Source organism: Capra hircus, chromosome 14, assembly GCF_001704415.2.
Source record: "Capra hircus breed San Clemente chromosome 14, ASM170441v1, whole genome shotgun sequence".
Lineage (NCBI taxonomy): Eukaryota > Metazoa > Chordata > Mammalia > Artiodactyla > Bovidae > Capra > Capra hircus.
The window spans coordinates 73,553,975-73,572,465 of record NC_030821.1 but is presented as its reverse complement, the minus strand read 5'-3'; the positions used below and the strand labels follow the sequence as shown (position 1 = coordinate 73,572,465).

The 18,491-nt window shown below is 51.4% G+C and overlaps 1 protein-coding gene across 1 annotated transcript in view; it reads right to left on the bottom strand.

Annotated features, from left to right (window-relative positions):
* TG (thyroglobulin) overlaps positions 1-18,491 on the bottom strand; it is a 230,691-nt gene that overhangs the window by 181,744 nt on the left and 30,456 nt on the right. The window contains exons 17-21 of the mRNA XM_018058585.1: positions 14,006-14,218; positions 12,550-12,704; positions 11,109-11,265; positions 8,681-8,905; positions 813-962 (exon numbers count right to left, since the gene is read on the bottom strand). Coding sequence (XP_017914074.1) covers positions 813-962; positions 8,681-8,905; positions 11,109-11,265; positions 12,550-12,704; positions 14,006-14,218 — 900 coding nt within the window. The remainder of the gene's footprint in view (positions 1-812; positions 963-8,680; positions 8,906-11,108; positions 11,266-12,549; positions 12,705-14,005; positions 14,219-18,491) is intronic.

Sequence of the window (18,491 nt, the reverse complement as noted above, 5' to 3'; positions counted from 1 at the left end):
TTGACACCATTTCAGACTATCATGAACAGATGTATAACGAGGCAAGTTATGGGTCCCTGCGAGGGAAAACCCGACCCTCCCCAGGTGACTGGTAAGTAAATAGACCGAGTGAAATCACATGACATACGGGAAGGCTGCCGTACACACAGACCCGACAGATCCACGGGCCCAGAAAGGGAATATGAGCTGTACGGCGGTGGTGACCGTAGGTGGAAAACATCTTCCACTTCTAAATCTGATAACACTGACTTACAAAAATCGGAAGTTTCAGAATCAGACAATACCAACATCAAAGGCCGGTTATATCACTTTTTGAGCGACTTTCACTCTAGTTGAGCGACTTTAGCTAAGTTTCATCAGATGAGTCTTGGCTTTCTTACATGTAAAAGTTGAGCTCATAATGTTTATCTAAAAGGAGAATTGGGAGGATTGACTGAGACAACACTAGTGAAATGTCTGGCCTAGGGTCTTAACAGGGCAGGGACATTCAAAGGTGGTGCCCCTTTCATTATGCTATGGACCCAGAGGTGCTCAAGGGTAGACAATTTTGCCCCCCATTTAAGAGATACTTGGCATTGTTTGGAGACGGTTTGGTTGTCACAATTTGGTGTGCATGAAGGAGGTACTTCCAGGATCTGACAGGTAAGGACCAGTGATGCTGCTGAATAAACATCCTCTCACACAAAAGACAGCCCTCCCAAATGAAGAACTGTCTGTCCCCAGCTTCCAGGAGTACCGAGGCTGAGGTGTCCTGCTGTATTCGCGTGGCGCTGTAGGGTTTCTCTTTCGTGGCAGGACCCGTGAGGACTTACAGTGAGTCTGGCTGAAAGCTCCAGCATAAACGGTAGTTCTGCCCTCAGGACAGGGGACACAGGCCAGGCTCCCTGCCTGTTCTTGGTAGAATCCAGCAGGACAGGGAACGCACCGCTCATCTTGAAAATAGCTTCCTTCCGGACACTTGACTGGAAGAGATCAACAGAGCAACGAGGTTAAAAAACAAGACACCTGTTGTACAGTTACAACCTCAGAATGCACTGGATCTGTGAAATTCCAAAATCAGACAAGAACTCATTCATTTAGCAAATGCCCACTGAGAATGCACTGTGCATCCGGCTCCAAGAGTCGAGGATAAGCCATGAAGAAGGTCCACAAGGTTCCTGCTCTCTAGGAGTTGATGGGCTGGTAGGATGGGAGGGTGTCTGACAAGACTGTCAGATACAGGTGAGATGAAGCAGGAGCAGATAGTGAGGAAGGCCCCTCTGAGAGACAAATTGTGAGACCTGATGAGTGAGGAGTAAGCCAGGCAAGGATGCAAAAGAGAATTTCAGACAGAGGGAACAGCAAGTGCAAAAATCCTGAGGCAGGAATAAGTTTGGATTCTTCAAGGAATGGAAAGAGCAAAGCCAAACAGAGCCAGCTTCCTGAGTTAGAGCTTAGTGGGCAAAGAGAAGGATGTCATGAGATGAAGTTGGAGAACTTTGAAGATGAGCACCCATCCGTAGGTTGCTATGGGAACACGGTGGAGAACAGTGCGGGGTGCAAGCTTTGAGGTCAGACAGACCCAATAAAGTCCCCCTCCTCCCTGTGCCTAAATGACTGTGGATTACTCTGAGGTTCCATTTTCTCCTCTATAACATTTTTTTGTTGTTTATTCACTAAGTCATGTCCAACTGTTTGCAGCCCCGTGGACTATAGCCCGCAAGGCTCCTCTGTCCATGGGATTTCCCAGGCAAGAATACTGGAGTGGGTTGCCATTTCCTTCTCCAGGGGAATCTTCTCGATCCAGGAATCCAATCCATATCTCCTTCACTGGCAGGCAGATCCTTTAGCAATGAGCTACCCGGAAAGCCCTCTCTGTAAAAGAGGGGTTCATTATGTTATCCCACTGGAGTGTGGTAGTGATGTGCAGAAAGCAGGTACCACAATGCAGACTCCACAGTCTACAGGTAAGGAAATTGTTCCTTGTAGCCTCAACTCCTGCTCTCTCTACACAGGGTGCCCTCCCTGTGGGGTGATCTCAACCATCCAGCACCGTCTCACTCCACTCACATGGCCTCTTCCTCTGGGTCACTCAGTGATGGCAGGGCTGAGACCTGGGGCCACCGGGAGGTGAGATGCCCAGGGCATGGGATCGACAGAGGCCCTCGCGGTCTGGGTATTGAGGCTCTGATTTCCTCAGAAACCCCAGGTGTGACCCTGGGAGTGGGGACCTGCTCCTGTCGGCACCCTGGACGCCTCCCTCCCCTCCTCCGCTTCCTGCCTGTGCGCCCCTGTCAGTCTGCAGACTCTCAGGGCCTTCTGTCCCTCTGACTCTAACACTTGCAGCCCTTCCTACTGTGCTTCCTCCAACAGGATACGAGCTGGGAAACAGAAGCCCAAACTGGACAGACACCCGTCTCATTAAGGTTCTAAGTTGGCGTCCAAGAGCTCTGCTCCCCGGCGAGGGTATGAACTTGGCCACAGTGATTCAGACAGCTCAGACAAGGGATGGCAGAAAGAGGTTCCCTCTTGCCTTTTTTCTTGGTCCAGGGTTGGGCTCCTGAGAGTTTGTCAAGTAACTTCTGGAAGACGCGAGCTGTTACTCAGGGAGGGTGGGAGTCAAAAGCATGCCCACTCTTGGGAGCACTGTCTTGGTGTCTGGCGCTCCTCTGTGTACCTCCTGCATGTACATCACCTCTGCACGTATGGGAGTTTGCATGTTGCCCCCATTTCACAGATGAGAAAGCTGAGCCTCAGGACATCCATGCATGATGCCCCTTTGCCCACTGCAAAGGGCAGTGGGGAAGTAAAGTTATAGAATATGCCAAGCACGGTGCCAGGTGTGTCACCAGCCACCTTTCACTGTCACCACCTTATGGAAAAGGTATCAGCGCCATTTTAGTCTGGAGAAAACTGATGTTCAAGGTCAGGTTCAACCACGCCGCAAGGAGATATGGGTGGGATCTCAGTCCCATTTTCACCAAACCAAAGTCTTTTCTCCACCCACCAATTCAACCACCTTCTTTTGACGAAGAAATGAAGCCCATACACGTGGGACCTGCTAGAACAGAGCCCGCATGGATCTGACAGCCGCTTTCCTGCGTATGCATATGCGTATAGTGTTTCTGAGTAAATCAGAAACCCAGGCCCATCTTGGAAACAGAATGGTGTGTTTTCCGGCCTGCCTGGCGCCATGCACACCCTCGCTCAGAGTGGAGTTTCGTTACTTCTATGAGTCACATTGTTGATCATCTCTAGTATTTTTACCTCCGTGCTGGGTTTTTTGTTTTTTTTTTTAAAGCAGTCTCCAAGTTCATTGCTGAAGGAAAACAAAACCTGTGCAGCTAGCCTGAATTGCTGCCTCCCAACCTCGGGTGCAGCTGAAGGGGCAGAAAAATGAAAGCTGAGATCTTTGCTGCCATAAACTTAAGGGCTCTCGACCGCGCACAAGGAAGCTGTGTTGTGATTCTCTCCATCTCTGACGTCAAGTGCCTTTTCCACCCAAACAAACCCTTGTAAACATCATGATGAGCCTCCTCCTCTAGCAGGTGGGTCCTCTTCACAGAAACAATTGGGTGTTTATCCTTCAGTTAAATCCCCTCATGGAAAACCCCTGAACCCTCAGTTCCCTCCTCTGTAAAATGAGGCCATTTGGCCCAAGTTTGTGAGTTTTGCAAAGCTTTGGGATTATGGCATCCCTCCTGCCAACCGGATCCCAGGGTCCCCAAATCAGGCAGCTACATTTGTGCTGAAGAAAATTACCTGAGGACAGGGGACACTCCTTCCCTCCTTAGCCTGCTTTGCTCAAGCCCACCCCTGGCCTGGCCCAGTCACTCTCCAACTGAAAATTCCCCCATTGTGACCCCACCAGACCAAGCCCCTTGCTGTGCCCCCAGGCACCTCCATGCTGGTCCCCGCCGACCACTCTGGCTCATCTTTTGCCACATTCCCCACACCCCTATTCTCCAACTGCACGAACCACGTGCTGCTGCTGCTGCTAAGTCGCTTCAGTCATGTCTGACTCTGCGTGTGCACTGGCCCCATAAAAGCCACAGCACTTCCTAACTGCCTGCTTTAGCACTAATCTCCATTTCTGGAGTGTCCATCACTTTAGCAGCCTAAACACAGGGGCACATATACACACACATACATACACACCACTGCTTGTCTGCTCTTATCCAAGCAGCAATTTCTACTCACCAGCCTTTGCTAGCCCGGCAAGCCTTCTCTGACTTCCCCGACTGTGATGCAAAAAAGGCTTTTCACGTGATATTTTAGCTGTCTTTTCACTTAACCCTGCCTCAGCTAGACTGTGAGCTCTTTGAAAGTAGGGCTATGACTTTTGGTTCCCTGAGTATTTCACATTATGTGTTTGACACATCATTGCATTTTGAAAGTTTGGATGGGATAGATGGAAAGATGGATGGATAGAAGGATGGATGGATGGATAGAGAGATGGAAGGAAGGAAGAAGGAGGGAGGAAGAAAGAGGAAGGAAGAAAGGAAAGGAGGAAGGGGGGAAGGAAACAAGATGCAGCTTGTTACTTTAGGAAAACATCCATAGAGAACTAGCTCTATAATAAGATCTTGCAATGAATGAGTGAGCGAATGTTGTCCAGAACGAAAATGGAAAATCCAGACAGTTTCCCTGGGATTCTCCTTAACGGGCCAGTTTGGCATGAAGGCCGCCCGCAGGTAATTCCAAGGGAAAGCCATTTGCCTGGCCTTGAGGCAAGAGGGTGAATGTAACTGACCCCATGGGAGTTGCAAACAAAGCCTCCTGCTCCTGCAGCAGGTACTGTGTAGGTCAAGACGGCCCTGCCTGACAGAGTCATGGGAGGTAGACACTCCCATTGGTGCCCCTGAGTCGCCGCCCTCCCAGGGGACCATCCAGATTAGCCCCTCAAGACGGCACACAGAAACCCTGCCTCATCTCCACAGGACAATGCTCTGCTTGTAGCCTCACAGCTGTGTTCCAGATGCGCTTCAGAAGGGAAAAGAGTCAATTAGAAGAGATACAAGGATCAGAGGGTGTGATTTCACCAAGAGCCCTTGTTGAGAAGGGAGACTTGTGAATCCGAGGATAGAACAAAGATTTTGGAACCAGCACAGCTGAGTTGAAATCTCACGTAGCCAACTGACAACAAAACCATCTGCTGAAGTTTCACTATGTGTGAATAGACGTGCTTTGTATCGATTATATTCTGCTATGCAAATTGCAACCCGCCCACTCCATGAAATAGATATTACAGTCCCTGGTTTCCAGATGATTTCTAGTGAAGATGGGCAGTGTCCCAAGAACTCACACTGCGAAAGTGGTGGAACCATGGCTTGAACCCAGATCTATCTGACTTCCAAGACTTCCACCTTCCTGACACTGTCAGTTGTATTCTTCACACTGCTTTGTCCATCGCATGGGATTAAAGACACTGGACTCTCTGGACCAGAGCAATGCAGAAACTCAGTAGGAGAGGGATGTTATCATGGATACTGGAGGAAACCTGGGGCTTTTGGTACTGCTTTTGTGAATTCCATTCTGGACCTCTGAGCATTTGGAGTAAGGGGTGGGGATGAATGATGGCTCAACAATTCCTTGTGAATCAATAAAAAGCTGCCGCAGCCGAAAAACAGAATGCAGGTTTATGTAGAGCTAGGATGGGCGGACTGCAGCCTTCGGGCCAAATACTGCTCACCTTCTGTTTGGCAAATGAACTTTTACTTAGAACACAGCATTTTTCTCCCCACTATGGATGACTTGAGTCCTCGAGACAGAAAGAGAATGGTTCGCAAAGCCTAAAAGACTTGCTTTGGCTCTTCACCGAGAAAGGTGGCCACCTCCTGGAGCAATTGCAGCCCCGGCCAGACCTTTCTCTTGGCCCCTTCCCCAAGCCCACACTGGGGCTCCCACTCTCTGGAGTCCGGTCACCCCAGCCCAGGTTCTGATTCCCAGTCCCTCACTGCTCAGCACCCACCAGGAAAGTCTGCCTGCTCTCCTGGTTCAGCTTTTCCTCCCATCTCCTACTTGAGCGGGACTGTCTGTCCTGAGAGACAGGAAGTGCTCATCTAATCATCAATCAAGGTCCCTAGAGAAAACCTAGGCCCAGATTCCAGGCCACCCCCTTTATTCTACATGAAGGAAATGGGGAACCAGCACTTGACAGGTCCCTCTCACCATCTCCTATTGCCCCACCTCTTGGCCTCGTGTTCCAGAGGGGACACTCGAGGTCATTGAGCCTCAGAGTGGGCTCTCAGACCCCCTTATCACCCCCTGGGGTGACCCTAAAAACACCCTGCTCCCAACACACACACACACACATACACATACTCTCACACATACACACATTCACACACACTCTCACACATACACACAACACACTCATACATACACACATTCAGACATACCCTCACACACACACACCCAGACGTACACACACTCACACACTCATACACGTAAATGTACACACACGCATATACACACTCACACACTCTCACATACATACACACTCACACACATTATCTCACACATACACACACTCACAATACACGTAGTCAGATGCACGCACACACTCTCTCATATACTCTCTCACACACACTCATACACACCCTCACACACACTCGAATCTTCTCTTTGGCAGTGGAGCCCAGGGCCCTTCACAGTGAGTCTCAGGACCCAGCGCCAGGTGCTGCAGAGACCCCCAATGTAGTGACCCTACTTCACCCACCCTGGGGGGCGGCACCATCCACACCTGCTTCTGCTTCTTGTTCTCTTTGTCTGGGCAGCTCTTCGAGGTGGAAGGATCATGAGGGCTGGTCCCAGAGGACCTAGGGTGACTCATCCACAGAGAACCAAACCCCTTCTTTGAGTCAGCCCTGCTCTGGGCACTGCAGACCCATGGCCTCCCCTCATCTGGCCTCCACCCCTTCACCTGTCCAGTCGGGGGATGACCTGCCACCAGGGGCGACTGTGATGGCCGAGTATCGGTGACAATGCCTCGTCAACTGCAAGATCCTCTGTAAACATTAGCAAGAAGCGTTGCCTCTGGTTTCTGTGCTGAGTTAGCAGCATGTGATATCTAGTGTGGAGCTTAGAACTTGGCATGGATTTCACGAGAGGGGAGGCCTTGCAGCTTTTGTGTGGCAACCAATATAAATAGTGGAAAAATAAATAACTGAAAAACATCTCCTCTCTCTTTAGCTCCATAAAAAAGCCTCTGTGTCTCACATCATGTGGGAGGCAGGCTGCTCACTGTGAGACCCTGGAAGCTTCAGTAGCAGATGGAAGATTGGCCCCCAAAGAGGTCCACGTCCTAGTCCCTGGAAACTGTAAACACGTGAGGACACGTGGCAAAGGGAGTCAGAGGTTGCAGATGGAAATAAGGTCGCTAGTCAACTGGCCTTAAGAGAGGGAGAGTGTGCTGTGTTACCCAGCTGTGTGTAGTCACACATACAGCTGATTCACTTCGCTGTACAGCAGAAACTAGCACAACTCTACAAAGCAGTCACACTCCAATAAAATAAAATAAAAAATAAATTTAAAGAAAAGAAATGAAAGAAAGGACTTCCCTGGTGGTACAGTGGATAAGAATTCACCTGCCAACACAAGGGACATGGGTTTGATCCTTGGTCCGGGAAGATGTCACCTGCCAAGGAGCAACTAAGCCCGTGAGCCACAGCTGCTGAAGGCTGTCTGTCCTAGAGCTCAAGCTGCACAACAAAAGAAGCAGCCGCAGAGAGAAGCCCACACGCCGCAAGGAAGAGCCGCCTTCACCCGAGCGACCAGAGGAAGCCCACATGCAGCAACAAAGACCCAGCACAACCAAAGATAAATAGATAGATGGATAAATAAGAAATTTTAAACAACCATTCCTTTGAAGAAAAAGAAGCGAGAGAAGCATCCGAGGGAGCTGTGATGACAGGAACGGCCTGAGAACTCCAGCACTTCCAGCTTTGAAGATGAAGGAAGGAAGCCAAGGGCCGAGAAACGTGGGCACCTTCCAGAAGCTGGAAAAAACTCAGGAAATTGATTGCCTCCCAGGGCCTCCGGCACAATGCAGCCGGACGACACCTGGATTTGGCCCATGTGAGGATTCAAACCCACAGAACAGCAGCGTAGAAGCGGGTGTTGTTTTAGATCACGATGCTTGCGGCCATGTGTCATAGCAGCAACAGGAAATGTACAGAGCTTCCATTCCGGGCGCCAGCAGGCTCGGGCTACTGAGGGTGCTTCCAAGGCTGCTCGTGTGTCAGGCCAAGAACAGCCCCGTGACCTCCACCAGGACTCACTGCCCCTGAGCCACCGTGCCCTGGGCTGGTTGCTGGCCCTCCGGGGATGGCGGTGAGAAAGGCGCTGCCGTAACCAGACTGGGACAAGCCACAGAGCATGCGCGGGGTGGACGCCAGCCTTCTCCACAAACACAGTGCAGCCCAGGCCGCGGGTCTGCGCTTGGCAAGGGCGAAGAGGACAGATAACCCTACGTGGGGCTGCTTCCTTCTGCCATGCTGCTCCCAGTTCTAGCTGCTACCTGCTGGGCGATAACTACATGCCCACACTCACAGCTGGACATCTGAAGCGCTTTCACTGAATAAACAAATGAAGGGTTCCCCAATCTGCATGTCGGAATAACGTCCCTCAGAGCTCTGTGACCATCCCCCCAACTGGCATGGCCCAGTAACAGCGGTCCAGGGAGACAGGAGGCACCTACCACACCCCAGGGCATCCTGAATGGCATCGCTGGTGGTCACGATTCGGCCGAATCCTTCCAGGCACCCAAACTGTGTCCTGGGAGAGGTGCCAAAGCGGTCGCCTTGGAGGAAGCGGATGGAGGTGTCTGCCGAGAAGGTCTTGGAATCCAGATGAAGCTGGAATGTTCCGCTCTGGATCAGATCTGCAAAGCGCCCAGCGAGATACTTGCCAGCCAAGGCCTCCTCTGCAAGACAAGAGGAGACAGGGGTGTCGCCTCACTGTCCCCGCCGGGGGTGGTCCAGGTGCAGAGCTTCCCAGGATGTCCACGTTGAAAGGAGACATAGGCCTTACCCAGTGTCTCAATTCACAGAGGGAGAAACAGGTTCAGAGAAGGGGGTTGATTGACCCAAAGTCACAAAAAATCAGAAGCGCATCTAGGACTCCAGTCCAGGCCTCCAGCTCATGCTGTCTCTGCGACAGCAGTGTGACCCTCAGTGCCCCCCAGGTGGTGCTGCTGGTACACACCTAACTGCCAGTGCAGCAGGCGGGAGACCTAAGGGTTCCATCCCTGGGCGGGGAAGATCTCCTGGAGGACGGAATGGCAGCCCACCCCAGTGTCCTGGCCTGGAGAATCCCACGGACAGAGGAGCCTGGTGGGCTCTAGTCCACAGGGTTGCAAATAATCAGACAGGACTGAAGGGACTTTGCAAGCACACATGCAATGTGACCCTCGCTGGTAGAGAATATCATGACCCCAGTCACTCATCCAAGGTGCATTATCCAGGTATGCAACCGTCTCAGCCTTTGCCAAGCCACCATTTCCGAGGCTCAGTTTCCCCATCTGAAAAATGGGCTGGGAAGTCTGCTTTTGAGGTTGGTGGGGATTACAAGAGAGAACGTGATGGGGCCGCTCAAAGGGAAAGTGGAGCCTCCACCTCAACGTTCAGCTTAAAGGTGGCAACGTTCCAGCTGTGGAACTGCGAGGGTTTCCTAGGAAGGAAGCAGGTGGGCAAGCCCCACACCTGGGGTGTCCCTGTGAGCTGGGACACCCCAGCATGCAACGAACGTCCCCACCACAATGGCTGCTGTGAAGGAAACCCCAGGCCATCGATGCCAGGAATAAACATCACATCCATCTGCAGCTTCAAACATACCCAAACTGTGCAGTCTGTTGCCAGAGAACAACAAAAAGGGGCTCTTAATTCATAATGCTGGGGTTTCTCTGGCAGCTCAGCGGTAAATAATCCACCTGCCAATGCAGAGACGTAAGAGATGTAGGTTCAATCCCTGGTTCGGGAAGGTCCCCTGAAGAAGGACATGGCAAACCACTCCAGTATTCTTCCTGGAGAGTCCCATGGACAGAGGAGTCTGGCGGGCTACAGTCCACAGGGTCACGAATGAGTTTGATATAAGGACATGGCAACCCACTCCAGTATTCTTCCTGGAGAGTCCCATGGACAGAGGAGTCTGGCAGGCTACAGTCCACAGGGTCACGAATGAGTTTGATATAAGGACATGGCAACCCACTCCAGTATTCTCCTTGGAGAGTCCCATGGACAGAGGAGTCTGGCGGGCTACAGTCCACAGGGTCACGAATGAGTTTGATATAAGGACATGGCAACCCACTCCAGTATTCTTCCTGGAGAGTCCCATGGACAGAGGAGTCTGGCGGGCTACAGTCCACAGGGTCACGAATGAGTCTGATATGATTTACAGACTAAAGAACAACACAGTTCATAATGCTATGGGGAGGAGTGGTATTAATAATGACTGTCACGAGCACTGCAGAATGGCTGAGATGCCGCCTGCCTCCTGGGTTACACTCTGGTCTCTTCCTCAACTTCTCCCTCATAGAGCAGCGGTCAAGCTCCAGCCAGGCCTGACCCTGGGTGTCTGGCCACGAGATAGTGCCAGAGAAATGGAGAAGTTCTCACCATCTAGTCAGAAGACCATGGGTTGAGTCCCACCCTGGCTCAGAATAACAATCATAAAGTCCGCGCTACTCCCTCTTAAGTCTTTCTATTCTCAATTCATCCATACCATCACTGTGCAGTTCCAAATAGTGTCCTGGTGGGTGTAAACAGTGTCAGTGGTCTGAGAAGTTCTCTGATTAGAAGTAGAATGAGCAAAAATTATAAACCAACAGGGACTCCCTCACCCTACCTCATTGTCCCCTTCCTCACATGTGTCTTCCTTCTCTGTGCCCAGAAAAGATTCTCAAAAGCAGTCAGAGGGTATTATTATATTTAGCGCTAGTCAGCTATGGGCCAGAACTCTCGCTTTTTATAAACTTCTCAGTAACCAGCTCCACCCACGGGCCAGGCACGTGGTGGGCTCTCTGGCCCCACAGGGAGGCGCTGGGGCCACACTGGCTCCATCCGATGGACGGGGACACTGACACCCAAGGAGTCTGCGGGGTCTCAGGGCAGCAGCATAAGAAAACATACCAACGTCCCGCAGGTCTGGAAGAGAGGCGGGGGGCACGTCTGCAAGCTGCAGTTTCCATGTGATGTTGACTCCTAACCGCTCCCTGCTCAGACACTCCACCTTCACTGAGGAGTCGTCACAGACGGGGATGGAGACAGGGGTTCCCGCCGTGTTCACCTGCACAGAGATGCAGACGGGAGTTCAGGAACATGAAGCCGGGAGCCAGCTTTGCCGAGCCTATACCAGGCACCGAAACTGGCTTATCTTACTGTTGGAGGAGGCACTGGTGAGAACAAGACTGCCTCTTGACCTGGGAGCTGGCCCGGGGGCGACTGGAACTCCTGGGCCCTCCCTTGTCCTTTGAAAGCCTGCTCTGCACCCCCACCGCCTCATGGGAGCCATTTGAGAGGGCGCAGCCTTGAGAGAGCCAGAAACTGAGGTTCTGGGTCCAGGGAGGTTGAATCGCCTGCCTTTGTCACACAGCTTGTACACGGAGGTGTTAAGTGGCGTTAAGAGCCAACGTACATGGGGAAAGGATTGAAAAACAATAGATCCATGTACACGTGAAAATAAGTAGACTACAAAAAATATACTTAGAAAAAAATGTAAAGTTTCTCAAAAAATAATAAAAAGGGCACGCGTGCACACACACACACACACAGATAAAGAAAGCTCAGACACTCCAAATTCAAGGGGCCATAATTCACTGGAGAAACAATTTCTGCTGACTGCCCAAGTCCTCGCAAGACCCACACCCAGCAGGACACAACCCTCCCTCCCGGGAAGCACCCACTGGCTCCTCCAGTGTGACCACGCAGCCTGGCTTCTTGCCCCACCTAAGCATGCCCCACAGTGCCCGCTGACCATCTGCAGGGCAGGGTGGGAGGATGGATGGTGGTAGGACCCGGTTAACTCGAGGGCAGCACCAGGCAGGGTCGGGGATTCACACGAGCCTCACTGTGCGCTCTTTGTATTGTGCTCTTTCAAAGGCAACAGCCAGGAGCTTCTGTGTGGAGTCCTGGGGGCGTCAGTTTATCAGAAGCTGGGGCATCAGAGGTGAATGAGAAGGTGAATGAGAAGGTGCTGTGTAAAAGCAGGGGATTCTGTGGCTCTACCATCTCTCAGTTGTGTGACTGCCCAACTATTTTAACTCATCACAAAACGGTAATAACAGGGTCCCCGTGAGGACTGCATTAGCTAAGCCATGCCAAGGGGTGCAGAGTGCCTGGCACAATCTAAGTGCTCGGCACACATTAGGAGTGGCATCTGTGTGCAGACAGAATGGCCAGTGAGACGGGTACCAATCCCACCTCTGTGTCATTAGCCTTGTCTGAGCTGCTTTCTCATCCTGGGTCTCAGTGGGTGAAATGAATGAGGGTTGAACTGTAGGTTCATTTGAGCCCTGAGGTTCTCTGCCCGGTGACCCTGAGCTCAGTCCGAGCCCCACTTGTGGGCCCATACCTGGATCTGACAGAAGCCGCGGGCCGTGAGCTCGTCTAACAGGAAGACCTGGAACGCCAGCAGCAAGCCCGAGTAGTCGGCACTGCACACCTTGCCCAGAGGGAGCTGGAGCTGGAACTGCGCTTGGGTCTGGAGAGTCTGCCAGAACTGGGGCCCTGCGGGCGAGCACCGGAGGTCAGCAGACAAACGCAAAGAGCTATGGGGTTCTTTTGGGTTTTTTTTCTCTGCAAAAACTAACCCTTCTTCATTTTACCTGGAGTCCACAAGTGCTGCCATCTTGCGTTGTCACCCTCTGGGTCTCGCTACTTCCCAGCACGCCAGCTTTTCTCTGAAATTACTTAGCACCCTCACTGCAAGCTCAGTCCTGCCTCAACCTTTAAACCCAGGCTGAGGTCCTGGACAGTCTTCTTGGAAAATCTTCCATACTACCTTGCACTCAAACAGGGCCGTGCCACCTGATTTGGCCAGTTCAGAGTGGAGTGCAAGGCCAAAGTTGTGCAGTGTACAACCTGCACAAATGTACACAGCAAGCCTGCACTCCATTTTAGGAGTTCAGGACCCACACCTCTCTTGCCCCAAGTCCCTTACTCATGACAAATTTAGCTCTGATTCCTAGCTACTCAGTCACCATCAGGGGGACAAGTCACTTATTTGTCCAAATCACATTCTGAACTGTTTCTGGATAGCATTCTCTATTTCAGAATGTTTTGTGACAAATTTGTGTCCTTTGCCCCCCTGTCAGCCACACAGAGCCTTGTGACAGTCAGTCCCAGAATCTGGGTCTCTCTCCTGGATGTCCCTCCTGTTGCCCTGGGTGGACCTAGCACTGGTCCCTGTGCTGACCCCTGCCCTGCCTGGCCGTGAGTAAGCACAGTGAGCCTTTGCCTAGGTGGACACAGTCAGAGTTCGGTGCAGCCTCATAGCCATGAGAATGTGAAAGCGGGTTCGCTGTGAGAGCAGGAGGAAGGAGCTACCCATATTTACATACGGCCCAAGTCCACAGTGATCAGAACAGACGCCATAGCCTGGAGCTACAGATGGACCGAGGGGAGGCGGGGCGGGGAGAGGCTGGCGTGGCAGTGTCACTGTGACCCCAGAAGCCAGATCAGCAACTCTGAGCTTGTCAGCATCATAGTAACCAACATGGCCACTGGAGCATCTGCACCTTGAGAACGGGTCCTGTATCCAGGACTCCCCATGGAAGCCAGAAACAACAGAATGTGTCTCAGGGAGCAGACTGCTTCAGAGGAGCCACAAATGAAGCTTTGCCCCAGGGGCCTGGGAAGCCCTGCTGATCCTTCTAGAAGAAAATGCTGCATTGAGCACTCTGTCCTGCTCTGATGCCACCTGGCTATCATGGACACGCTACCCTCAGGTGGGAAAATGAAGGCCTCGGCCCCGAGCCCTGGGGAGGCGGGGAGTGGGACTCCAGGCGGACCTTTCTGGGGCCACTCACGTTGGCAGGCATGGGGCTGGGGCGGCTGGGACACCCAGCGTCTCCTCTGCACGCTGCACAGCAGTGGCTCCGGCGGGAAAGCGCTCTGGTAGCCCCGGCCGCACCGTAGTTGGCACTGCTGCCTGGTGGCTGCGCCCAGGCCCAAAGCACGTTCACACAGGACGGCCCCGCCGGCCACGTCCACCACGCTGAAGGGCAGTGGGCACTGTGGACCTGGGGGGAGGAAAGGGGCAACTGTGGGTACCTACCCGGCACCAACACTGAGCACCTCCACCTCCCATTTCTGCTCACGAGCACGGGCCCCCCCTCACCCTCCCTTCTCTCAGGCCAGCCTGGGCCTGCCTGCTCCCTCTCCACCCTCCCTGTTGGCTAATCCCATCCTCTCTCATTTTAACAGACACCCCTGGGTCAGGGAAGATCCCCTGGAGAAGGGAATGCTACCCACCCCAGTAGTCTTGCCTGGAGAACTCTATGGACAGAGGAGATGGGCGGGCTACAGTCCATGGGGTCGCAATGAGTCAGACACGACGGAGTGACTAACACTTTGACAGCACTTTTGAGCAGAAAAGGAAATGGCACCCCACTCCAGTATTCTTGCCTGGAAAATCCCATGGACAGAGGAGCCTGACAGGCTACAGTTCATGGGGTCACAAAGAGTTGGATATGACTGAGCAACTTCACTTCAACTTCAACTTCACTTTGAGCAGAGATGACTCTCATATCTTCAGCTCCACTCAGGCCCTCTGGAGCACCTTCCCATCTCTAAATCCAGTCTCCTCCACCTCAAAGCCAACAGGGCCAGGCTCAGCATCTGCTGCCCACACCTGCTCCAGCTTCAGCAACTCCAGCTTGAAGCCTGGCGCCTTTAGCCAGAAAGATGGCAGCCAACCCAGACGCTCCCACCTCCTCTGCCCACCAGCTCAGCTGCAGCTCACAGTGCCTTGACTTCTCTTCATTCCCACCACATATCCTTCATTTAGACATGCATCATCTTCTCCCTGAATGGCCACTGAAGCTTCCTCACCAGCTCCGTGTGTTTGGGCCTCACCCACTGCCCTCTGCTGCCATGTCCAATCCATTCCCCCCCCGCTAGCAGAGAAATATATGGAGCTGGACTCGGTTCTCAAGTCTCCCGAGTGCCTGCTGGCCCGACTTCCTCTCTGCTCTGGTGTCCTCTCCAGCCCCACTTTGCCCCAGGGCAGAGATGCTATTTCCCAACCATATGCATTGTACAGCCCATGTCCTTACTTCTTCTACCAGCTTATCTGGCTAGAAGATTCCTTTTTGGGTCCTCAGTTATCAGCTCAACCCCTTTAACTTTCTAATACTTTTCACGGTTCTTCCAGGCTGACTTTAGCCACCTTTCTCCAAGCCCCAGGCTCCCTGGAGTAGACTGCCTTGTGATCAATTATACAAGACTATCTGCATTCCGGTCTCCCCACTGGACTGAGCCACAGAAGGGGAGAGGATATCTCTCCTCTGTTTACCCAGGGCCCAAGGCTCTTCACAGTCCAACTCTCACATCCATACGTGACCACAGGAAAAACCATAGCCTTGACTAGACGGACCTTAGTCGGCAAAGTAATGTCTCTACTTTCGAGTATGCTATCTAGGTTGGTCATAACTTTTCTTCCAAGGAGTAAGCGTCTTTTAATTTCATGGCTACAATCACCATCTGCAGTGATTTTGGAGCCCCAAAAAATAAAGTCTGACACTGCTTCCACTGTTTCCCCATCTATTTCCCATGAAGTGATGGGACCAGATGCCATGATCTTTGTTTTCTGAATGTTGAGCTTTAAGCCAACTTTTTCACTCTCCACTTTCACTTTCCTCAAGAGGCTTTTTAGTTCCTCTTCACTTTCTGCCGTAAGGGTGGTGTCATCTGCATATCTGAGGTTATTGATATTTCTCCCAGCAATCTTATCCCAGCCTGTGTTTCTTCCAGTCCAGCGTTTCTCATGATGTACTCTGCATATAAGTTAAATAAGCACGGTGACAATATACAGCCTTGACGTACTCCTTTTCCTATTTGGAACCAGTCTGTTGTTCCATGTCCAGTTCTAACTGTTGCTTCCTGACCTGCATACAGATTTCTCAAGTGGTCTGGTATTCCCAAAGCAGAGACATTACTTTGCCGACTAAGGTCCATCTAGTCAAAGCTATGGTTTTTCCTATGGTTATGTGTGGATGTGAGAGTTGGACTGTGAAGAAGGCTGAGTGCCGAAGAATTGATGCTTTTGAACTGTGGTGTTGGAGAAGACTCTTGAGAGTCCCTTGGACTGCAAGGAGATCCAACCAATCCATTCTGAAGGAGATCAGCCCTGGGATTTCTTTGGAAGGAATGATGCTAAAGCTGAAACTCCAGTACTTTGGCCACCTCATGTGAAGAGTTGATTCATTGGAAAAGACTCTGATGCTGGGAGGGATTGGGGGCAGGAGGAGAAGGGGACAACAGATTATGAGATGAGTGGATGGCATCACGGACTCGATGGACGTGAGTCTGAGTGAACTCCGGGAGTTAGTGATGGACAGGGAGACCTGGTGTGCTGCGATTCATGGGGTCGCAAAAAGTCGGACACGACTGAGCAACTGAACTGAACTGAAGGCTGACCCAGACCACAAGATCCAGGAGCGTGTATTAAATCAATAGATGAATGAGTAAATTATAGAACAGACACGCTCAATGACAATTTCACACCTGGCTAAAGATACAGTTAATTACCTGACTCTAGAGCACAGCCTTGCTGCCTGTAAATGTCTGGCTTTAAAGCTTGCAATCCTCATGTGACTCAAGGTTACCTGGGGTCCTCAGATGGAGAGCAGCTCATTTTGGTCTTCAGGGTGCAGCCCGGGCTTCTGTGTAACCAGGGCGATGGCCTCTGGACAAGACTGGGTGCTGTCATTTGTAGCGGGCTCACTGCGTTGGCCCTTAGCCACCAGGCTGAGCAGTTTACAGAGACTATTTGAATTAACCCTAACAATGATGATCAGAAATAGCTATGATTCCCCCTCCCCATGCCCACAGGTTACCGAGTGGGAACTTGAGGTTACGGGACTTGCCCAGGGTTGCCCAGCAAGGGCGCTGGCAGAGCTGACACTTGGGTCTATCTGTCTGACTCCCTCATCTGAGCTTTCTCCCCACACTCTGTAGCAAGTCAGCAGGAAGAAGCTTTGGGGAACTCAAAGTGCTTGTTGTTCCACTTGCTTTCAACACATTAATGACCCTCTGTGAGTCCCAGTTTTTCCATCTGTAAAATGGAGAGTGGGACTCTTCTATCTATTTACCTGCATCCCTGGGGGGCAAAAATGGGACGTATGATGTGACAAGCACATTTTAATAGGAGACCTCTGCACAGGTGAGCTACGATCATGGAATCCTGGCAGGGCCAAGACACAGGGGTCTTTCCAGACCCCAGAAGAGCTGTGCTCCCAGACCTGCTACTGCAGGACACTCAGCAGTCTGTTCCTTGGGTCCCGACAGTGCAGACCACTCTTAGATGTCCTCTGAGTTCAATGTGCCTGATGCTAAGGCTGACACTCATTGCTCTCGGCAACGCCCAGAAGGGAGCTCTCCTCATAGACACCCATCGAGCACCTGCTATGTTCCCTGCATGGTGGCAGTGGCTGAGCGTCTTGAAACAGAACCCACAGAGACTGGGAGACTCAAGGACTTGGGAGAAAAGGCGTGTAGTGAGAGCCCTGGGCACGCACCGCAGGTTTGGGGCAGGAGACAGAGCCCCACGAAGACAGCGTTGACTCTTCCTTCCCACCCTTCTTTGGAAGACTCCCCTCTCTCTTTACAAATATAAACATCACTCTACAAATGTAAAAATTCTCTTTACACATAGAAATCACTAGACTTAATTAAATGTCTCTGCAGTTCCAAAATGTTGCCTAGAGACTGCAAATGTTAAAAAAAAAAAATAATAAGGCAACAAAACAGTAAAAACAACAGAAGAAAGGCAACTGCCATAAAATTAGTCATTTTGTGCAGCATTTCTCTGCCGTGCCAGCCCCAACATCCCAACTTGTAATAAATAATTTGCAATGTCTTCATTTACTGCTCTGAAAAAAAACTCACAGATAATGTAACCCACTTGTGCACACACATTTTAAAATGGCTACAGTGTCCTGTGACTTGAGTATACAGGAAAAACTAAAGGTAAGTAATTGATAATTCAATAATATGTTTAATAAGTAATAACATATTTCAATATTATATATTCATGTACAGTTCGATATCTGACACCCAAATGATCTTTTAAAGTAGAAACAAAAATAAATAAATCAACACCTCCACTTACTCCTAAAGCTCCCCGGCTGGGATGGACCCGTCTGAGGTCCCCCCCACTGAGATCCTGCCGTCTGGACCCTCCTCCCCACTTGAGGGTGGGGAGACCAAGACTTGGCACCCCCCAGGAGGCCAGCACCCAAGCTTCACTGGCTCGGGAGATTGCCACAAGGGCTCGCCTTGGTTTGAGCTCCT